This window comes from Condylura cristata, unplaced genomic scaffold (genome assembly GCF_000260355.1).
Source record: "Condylura cristata isolate star-nosed mole 26May11 unplaced genomic scaffold, ConCri1.0 scaffold00051, whole genome shotgun sequence".
NCBI classification, from domain to species: domain Eukaryota; kingdom Metazoa; phylum Chordata; class Mammalia; order Eulipotyphla; family Talpidae; genus Condylura; species Condylura cristata.
The window spans coordinates 600741-610109 of NW_004567152.1; the positions used below are offsets into that span (position 1 = coordinate 600741).

Sequence of the window (9369 nt, forward strand, 5' to 3'; positions counted from 1 at the left end):
AAACTTTTGTAATAAAAAAATGAAGAATGTTGAACACTCAAAAATAAGAATTTTTAAATAAGTCAATATGTATGTACTTGGAATAAAATTCATTGAGAAACTAAAATATAGAATAAAAATAAAGTCTTGTTTCCAATGTCACCTGTCACAGCCTCATCCAGTTAGCAGTTTCAGCCATTTCCTATGAGTAACAAGAGTTATTCAGAGATAGAGCAAAACCTGACCCAGTATTAGCCTCCTCTGGAAACACTGAATTAACAACTGACGTGGCTTTAATCACACAGTGGCATTTGGAGAGTGCCAGAAAGGCATAGCAGCTGCCCATTTGGCCACCTGTTTCAGGTAGAGCATGTGAGCAAGAGGTGAATGGCAAGAAGGGAGGGTCTTTAACAAAGGTAGAGTAGAACCTGAAGGGAGAGAGCCCACTTCAGCCTTCCACTGTAGTCACACAGGAATCCAGGTCCCTTAAAAGGATGTGGGCCAATGTCAGGTTAGGGAGGGTGTGGGCAGGTTACCAAAACTTCACTACTGAACTTCTGACAAAATCTTAGAATTGGGTCTCCAAGGTCTATCAGGTAAGCATTCTAAACTGATACCTTGAAGGAGTACTTTTAATTTCAAAATATAAGTTTATGATAAAAAGAAATTCAATCAGTATTCCAAAGTTTAACATGAACAGGAGCCAGGTCAGTACTTCTCCAGCGCATGGCAAGGTGAGAAAACAATGGGGACAGAGAAGCTTGGGATGAAGAACTAACTAATCAAAGATTGTTTTAGGGCAAGGAAATCAGAATGTACTAAGAGTCAGAATAAGAGACAGTAAGGAAAATAAAAATCTAAGAATGGGACTTCCCTGGTGGCACAGGGGTTAAAGTCTCAGCAATATCAAAATATCACCAGCTACTGCTACATGAGTCCAATACCCGGCGAGAGAGCTACATGGCACACCAAACATCTCCTGTCTTGACCACTACTCCCCTCCACAGTATATTTCAGTAGATCCGCCTGTTCAGCTCCCCACTATCTCTGGTGAATCCTCTCATCCCTCCACCCCCATAACTCTGGCTTCCACCCTGGGTAGTCCTTGTATCATAAATAATAAAATTAACTCTTTAAAAAAAAAATCAGGTAACTTGATGCTACCATTAAAAAAAAGACAGGTACTGAGAAGTGGGAGAGGAAAGGAAGTCCACTTGCAAAACAGACCTGCTTCTGGATGGATCAGCTGTGTGGAGGAGACAAGGGGGACCAAGTATTGCAGGGAACTACAAAGTGGGTAAGGGAGTGGAAATCTGACAGAAACATGAGTATGATTCACAATCCAGGCTAGACGAGGGGCAAGGGCAGCAATAAAAGGGGTGGTGCTGCTATCAGGACAGGCCAGGGTCACGGGAGCCTGGCAGCACTACTCAGGATGCCTCAAGATATCCTGAGACAAATGTTCTTTCTACAAAACAGGCCTTGAAAGGAGCATCAGGCCATCCCAACCTCCTCCAAGGCCTCCACTCCCGAGGGTAGCCAAAGAAGGCCTGTAGTCTTCTTTCCACACACAATAAAGACAAAAAGATGGCTCCCTGGAGCTGTTCCATGCTTTCTCCATACCATCCTGAGCAAAAAAAAAAAAAATTAAAATGTCTGTTACCTGGAAAGAAAGCAGCAGGTTCCCTGAAAAGCATGGTACTCACTCTGTGGAGTTGCCGTAGACACAACAGTCATGCCATGGGGGGCCATCCCTGAGGTACCAGGGGGTGGCTGCCCTGAGAGAGGCATTGGCTGCCCCATGGCATTAAGGCCTCCCATCCCACCTAGGGACTGTCCTGGGCCCCGAGAAGGCATGCCGATTCCAGCTGCTCCCGCAGCAGGTCCACCAGTTAGGCTCTGTAGTGCGTTCATCGGGTCTGTGGGAACACAATGGCACAGCATCTCAGGAGAACACCCACTGAACCAGCAAGGCTCCAAATCCTGCCTCCAGACTCAAGTCCTTCTAAGTTCCAAATGGTGAGAGGCCAAATCCTGGGAGCCTACCAAACCTGGTCATATCTGGGGCCAGAAGAGGGTGTGTCTGTTACTGCCCCTGAACTGTGAAGCCCCTTCTTACACAGGGAGTATATTCCAATCCTAGGTTGACTGTGCCAGATTCCTAATACTGAGAGTTCAAAACATGCCCTTGAGGGCAGGTGGTGGCACCCAGCCTCATAAATGTATAACCCTCCTGGTGTACAGGCCCAAAGACAACAAAGTACTACAGGCTTTTCTTTAAGTAAGCAAGAGCACAGGGCCAGGTGGAGTTTCTCCAGGGAGGTGACAAATCTCCTTGCACACAGAAGCCTACCTCAGCTAGTCTACAAGAACTCCTTACTAAGGAGTTATGATAAACCCTGTGCCCAGAGCAAACAAGCCAGAATAAGCAAAGATGCGAGGGAGGGGTCTCCAGAGTACCAAGGGTCACAATGACATGCATGAGCCCAACAGATCTGTCGGTCCAGCTCAGAGAGCAATCCACAACCCAGGTAAAGGCCCAAGGCTCTCACCACAACAGTGCAGGCTCATGGTAAATGACTACCAGCAAACTATGGACAAGCTGGACCTCAGAATCAGGTGCCCATGGAACCTATGCTTTCAAAGCCAGAAGCCCAGATATCCCACCGAGCCCTGGCTGGCTGGCTGGCAATCACTGTTCACTGAGCTATCTCTGTGGAAAGAAAGGGCCCACAGGCAACTGGCACAGCTGAGGCAAGTGTGGGCGTTTGCTGTGCAAAAACATAGCACTGACACCTCTGCTGCCTACGGTTAAGGCATGCTGTGCAAGCTCCTTCCTGAGGCTAGAGTTTCACGGGCCACCTGGATCTGTTCAACTGCTCCAACGATAGCTCGGTCAGTGAGAGCAGGGCTGAATCTCAGACAGAATTCCCCTTAGGAACTTCTTGAAATTTAAAAATAAAAATTCTGATAATCCTTAACTTACAAAGAAACTGTGTAACTTAAAGTGAATGCACAGCTATTCTCTGAGAAACAATGAGTGTAACATAATAGTTCTTTCCCAGAGAGCTCAAATTTAAAATAGTATCTCAATAATTTTGTGAGCTTTTAACTTCTTTTGTTGGGCAAAATGTATGAATGAACCAGGATGGACTGTATCTGACTGTAGCCTCTGCCAGGAAGAGGAAAGATGTGGGAGAGGAAGGGGCAGAGGCAGAGGCAGGTGTGGTTCTGCAGTTCTCACCGAGTTTTTCTTTCTGTGAACGTGAACGTCCTCCTCTAGTAACAGTAACCTGGCATGTACAATCTCATTCCTGCCACCCCAAATCCAAAATTGAGAAAAAACTTTAATTCAAAAAGGAAAAACTCTTACCACTGACAGAAGCCTGAGATTTCTTGTTATCTATTAAAAAAGAAAAACAAAGTCAACAAAGTTTTATAGAACCATTATTTCCATGCTAGGTCAGTTTGTAGGCATTTATCCTGTGGTCATTTGTTAAAACAGTGTTGTTCCTACCTACAAACCAGATAAAACATACTCAAAGTTTCAAAGTATGTATGGAACACATGTGTGTTCCATACATACTTTGTATGTATGGAAAAGGGTGTGGCAGAAGGAGAAGGAACACCCCCCCCACACCCCACTCCCAACCCCCGCAGAGGCTAACTCTGGCCTCCTCTGCTTTCCTTCTGTACCAGGCCCAGTGTCTCAGCTCAGGTCCTAGACAACAACAAATAAAAGAGCAGCAGAGATCTGTGACCCGCCCAGATGGTGCTTAGAATTCACAATATTTCTATTTTCAGCCCACTCTGGGATCTCCCTTTTTCAGATGAGGAAACTGAGTACAGTCAAGGCTGTTTTGAAGCCAGATCTAGCTTCCCCAGAACCAGGTAGGAAACTGTCAACAATTCCACCCTTTCCCAAGGAGCTAGTGAGAGGGCTGTGTACACTCTGCCCATTGGACTGTCTGTGCTGCCATGCTAAGGCCACACCCTGGAGAGGCCTGTGCAGCCCAACAAACAGTACCTCGCCGGGATAAACTGACAAGGGTCATCAGGCATCAGGCTGCTCACTTCCTAGGCTCCTCTTGTCCTATAACCTATAGGACCTTCCCAAACACCAGGAAGACAGTGCTTTTAAGTGAAGTTCATCCTGCTGGCCATTCTGGTAAAAAAAATTAGTGTGAAAGGCAGTAAAATATATTGGCCACATGGTGGGCAGGGGGAGAGGGGGCAGGGCAGGGGGAAGGGTACTAGGTTCCCAAAGTCCATCTCCTATTGCCTCCCTTTACTAGAGAGTATGACACTGAAGCTGCAGCTGCTTCCACAACCATAGGGGAGCAGCAACTGGTCTCACCAAGTCCAGGGACAGGCTGCATCAGGGGGAGCCTACCATCTACAGTCACATAACTGCCAGTAGGCAGGAGGCAGTCAACAGAAACCGTAAAGCACTCCTCCAGCTTCAGCTTTCTTTAGATACCAGGTAGCCAGCCCAGACATCAGTGTGTATACCACTAGGACTCCTGCCCTAAGGGATGCAAGTCTATACTACTGGGCCTGGCTAACAGGACCACAGCAGGAACCTCAGAATCAGAGGACACAGAAAGTGGCAGGGCAGGAACTAGATGACCCTCTGCAGGGCAGGGAGCTTAGAAAGTGGCCTCAGAAGCTTCCAACCTGGCAGGAACCCTTATCTATGTCAGGCCAGGCCTCCGTCGATCATTAAGACCAACTATTAGGGAAGGAATTTTCTGTTCCTGGGTAAATTCTGTTTATTTAAGAAGTACCTAGATAAAAGCTACAGTTCATTTGAAACTGGCAGTTCAGCATTTCTGAGGCAGGCTCTAGGAAGATGAGAACTAAGGGAGCAAAAAAAAAGCAATGAACTTTCAAGAAAGTGGATACATTCACACAGATATTTTGACGCAGGCCCTTTGTGAGGTCACGAGAGCCTCCACTACCATGCCTCTGGTCAGTACCTCAATCACAATCACAACCAACTAGAAATGTAAAATTTTACTTACGAATATCTCGAAAATGGATAATGAGCCTGGCCACAAGGGAAAGGTATTCATCCTAAAAGTGAGAACAGGAGGTAGTTTAATCCCAGATAAAGAAAGAAGCAAAGCTATGTGCCACCCCTTCCCACCCCCTCACAGTGCCTCATCACCCAGCTGAAAGGCTGTCAAGGCTGAGGTTTGCTGTATGGACAGCAATGCTCTGCCCAGGGAGGCATCTCTGGAATCCATCTGTCAGAGAAGAGCTGTCAGTGCTCAGCTACAAGCAGGCCATCAAGCACACAGAAAATATCAAAGAAAGGTATCAAAGAGATATCAAATGCCACTCCTTCTACCCTGTTGTATACACTTCACCTGGAGGGCTGTCCACCAGCCTAAGCCTCCTTTTCCAGAGGGGACTTGGGTCTAAGCCCAAAATCACAAGGCAAATCAGAAGCAGTCATGGGGGGGAACACTTTTGTCTCTAACTACTGGTCCTTTTACTTTTAATGCCCAGCCTGTTGTTTCTCACTGCTGACATCAGATTTGTATGCAAAACTGGACATATGCCACTGGCAATGTTTTCTGAGATCTATGTTAATTTGAATTTCTACTGCACAAGCAAGAGGGCAGTGCCACTCAAGGCTGGCAGGTGAAGGCCACTGCCCTTCTCCTTGTCTAGGCTGCTGCATTCTAGAACTGTTCTCTTTGCAATCAAAGACAACACTCACACGATAGTGAGGAAATCACTATCGTGAGCTAGTCCTGTGGTCAGCGGCATGTCTAATTTCAAAACACCATATTATCCATTCCCTCTTCAAAAATGCCATCTTTCTGGCAATTCTCCCTAGCTTACATGACCGTGCTTAGTCACTGCAACACCTAAGAGTCCACTAGAGGGACAGTGAACTGACAACACATGCACAGTCTGGTATGAGTACTACTCTGTGGACACAGAGCTGTGTACCCAGGAACGAAACCCCTCCAGGGAAAGAAAAGTAAAATGAAAGTGGTATTAGGCGATGTGAAGGTATAAAGACACTTTCAAAACCTTTATTATCCTTCATCCAAACTTCGCCCCACCACCCACTACCCACTACTTCCACCTCTTTGGTGTTTTTTTTTGACAACCAGGGGAATCTACAGAGGAAAACATGAGAGGGAAAGGCCATGCTGGGACAGCTGTGAAGCTCTGTGGAGCAAAGGGACACTTAAGGGAGTTGTCAACATTCCTCACTTCTGAATGGCCTCATCAATTACTGGTAGGAAAGACCAAAGAGGGCCCCCAGATTCAGGGCTCCTGTTGTGTGGGCCACCTGCTGAGTGTTGTCCTTGAAGGAGAGCAGTATTGAGTGGGGAGCAAGAAAGGTAGGGGACCAGCAGGAGGGGACAAGGACCTATAAGCTAGCCAAGTCAATGCCTTACCTCTTGGAAGCAGTTTTAAAAGAAACCATATACTTGTACTTAGGTACAAGATACATTCAGTGAAGCTCAGAGCATGCACCCCAAGCCCTTTGCACAGACTCAAGATGGAGAACTCAGAGTTAATATGGGCAGAAGTCACATAGTGGGGAGAGAGGGAGGAAGTGATGACCCACATGTCAAGAAAGTACAGGCACAGGAAACAGTCACATTACCTGTGAGGAACTTTCTTGTAAGGTAAAGACATCTGACATTACTGCAAAGACCAGGTAACCCAGGAACATATGGGGATTGGGTACTGCAGGTCTGCTATAGAAAAACTCTTTTTCTATAGGAAAAACCCAGAATCTAAAATTGCACCCAGGTCTCCCCTAGGTGGGGCTTTTACTCCTACCACAGGGCTCCTAATGCCCCCTATAGGCACTGGCTTTCTGCTTGACATCCCAGGTCTGAGAATTCTCAGTCCCCATCCAGACAGACCATGTTACCCCTGCTCAGAAGCACCTGGACTCCCTGAGACTCCCATTCTCCAGAAGAAGAAAAAAAAAAAGCACATAACCTCCCTTATCTTCATCCAGTCTCTACCATATTCCCTAAATGACATAAAAAGATTTAAACATCAAACATGTACATGAGGCTAGATATTACCAGGCCACAGGAAATAATGCTGTAACAATAACAGCTAAAGCTCTGATACTTAATAAATGCAGTACCAGGTACAGTTCTAAACACTTTACATATATCAATGCATATAATTCTCCCAACATCTAATGAAGCAGCATTACTAACATGCCGATAAGAAGAACGAAGTATAAAAAATCTTTGTATGATCTATGTATGCTTAGGGTTCTCTTTGGTAGCACAATGGATTAAAGCACAGCACTATGAAGTTATGGCAGCCACTGTAGCACAAGTTCAATACCCGGCCAGGGAGGTGACTCACATGGTATGGCAGACCTCTACTGGCCTGCCCACTGCTCCCCTCTACAGTATATTTCAGTACATCTGCCTGTTCTGCTCTCCATTCTGTCTCTGGTGAATCCTCTCACCCTCTGTACCTCTAGCCTGTATCCCAGTTCTGAATGCATAAATAAACATAAAAAAAAAAAAAAAACTTGTTTAACCTGTACAAGTCTTTCATGAGAGCATAAAGACAAAGCTGAAGGACTTCTCCCCAAACAGGAAGGAAAGAGGCAGGAGGAGGGCCAGGCACATACTCCATGTAATATTACACAACATGTACTGTACCTTACTTTTTTGTGTAACACAGGGAGAACCTGAACACATATATTTGCAAAAAGAAAAAAAGATTTATTTATTTGTGCATACAGAACTGGGGTAGAGGCCAGAGGTGCAGGGGCAGTGAGAGGATTCACCAGAGACAGAGTGGGGAGCAGAAAAGGCAGATCGATGAAGTACACTGCTGAGGGGAGCAGCGGGTGGGTCAGGAGAGGTCTGCCACACCATGTGGGTCAGTTCCGGGGCTGAGGATTGAACTCACACTGAAGTGGCTGAGGCTAGTTTGCAGTGCTGTGTCCTTATCCACTGCGCCACCAGGGAGGGTCCTGAAAAGACTAAAATCTTTTGGTACCCACTTTAAGAAAAAAAATCAGGGCTCTCCCTGGGAGTGCACATTATGAAGCTCTCTGATGCCACTGCAGTATGAGTTCGATCCCCCACCAGGGAGGAGACATCTGCCTGTTCTGCTCACCACCCCTGCACCTCTGGCCTGTATCCCAGTTCTGTAAGCATAAATAATTTTTTTTTAATTTACTTATTCATACAAAACTGGGGTACAGGCCAGAGATGCAGAGGGGGAGAGGATTCACCAGAGACAGAGTGGGGAGCAGAACAGGCAGAATGACGAAGTACACTGCTGAGGGGAGCAGCAGGCAGGGCAGGAGAGGTCTGCGGCGCCATGTGGTCACCTCTGGGGCAGGTGGGAATTGAACTCATGCGGAAGTGGCTTAAGCTTCTTAGTGCTGTGGTTTAACCTGCGGCGCCACCAGGGAGGGCCATAAATAAATAAATCTTTAAAAAAAAATTAATAGCAAGGGCCTTCCCTGGTGGTGCCACAGGTTAAAGAACAGCACTGCAAGTGAGCCGCAACTGCCTCAGTGCCAAGTCTGATCCCCAGCCCAGGAGGTGACCCACATGGCATGGGAGACCTCTCCTGAACCCACCCCGCTGCTCCTCTCAGCAGTATTCTTTATCAGTTCTGCCTGTTCTGCCCCCACTCTGTCTCTGGTGACTCTTCTTACCACCCTTGCACATCTGGCTGCACCCCAGTTCTGTATGCATAAATAAATCTTTAAAAAAATTTTTTTAATTAATAAAAGAATTAATAGCAATTTTGAGGGTTAATTTCTATACTCTCAATTCTACCCCACTGGCTTATATGTTTATGCTGTTACAACAAGGTCTTGGTTAGTATAACTTTGTAGTACATTTTAAAATTTGGAAATAAAAGTCTTCCACTTTGTTCTCTTCCAAGATGTTTTGGGTATTCTGATTTCCATATAATCAGTTTATCTACAAAGTCTTGAAAATTTTCCGAATATACTGAAAATCAATTTAAAAATCCCAGAACAGGTGCTCTGGGCTTTCCTGGTGGCACTGGGGTTAAAGTCTCAGCACTATCAAAATATTACCAGCCACTGCAACATGAGTTCGATCTCTGGTCAGGGAGTTGACCCACATGGCACAGCTCACCTCTCCCGTCTCACCCATTCCTCACCTCAGCAATATAATTCAGTAGATCCACCTGTTCTCCCCACTCTGTCTCTGGGTAATCCTCTCACACACACACCACCCCCACATACTTCTGGCCTCCACCCAATTTTTGTATGCACAAATAAATCCTTTAAAATAAATAAATAGAGCTTCTGTACAGCAAAAGAGACATTACTAAAAACAAACAGAAAGATCACTAATTGGGAAAACATTTTCTCACACAAAAGTAGCGATAAAG

The 9369-nt window shown here is 45.9% G+C and overlaps 1 protein-coding gene across 2 annotated transcripts in view; it reads right to left on the reverse strand.

Moving 5' to 3' along the window:
* The window catches only part of MED15 (mediator complex subunit 15), a 61917-nt gene that overhangs the window by 25519 nt on the left and 27029 nt on the right, over positions 1-9369 (reverse strand). For both annotated transcript variants that reach the window (XM_004694956.2, XM_004694955.2), the window contains exons 3-5: positions 5004-5055; positions 3353-3382; positions 1686-1898 (exon numbers count right to left, since the gene is read on the reverse strand). In XM_004694956.2, the coding sequence (XP_004695013.1) occupies positions 1686-1898; positions 3353-3382; positions 5004-5055 (295 nt within the window). The remainder of the gene's footprint in view (positions 1-1685; positions 1899-3352; positions 3383-5003; positions 5056-9369) is intronic.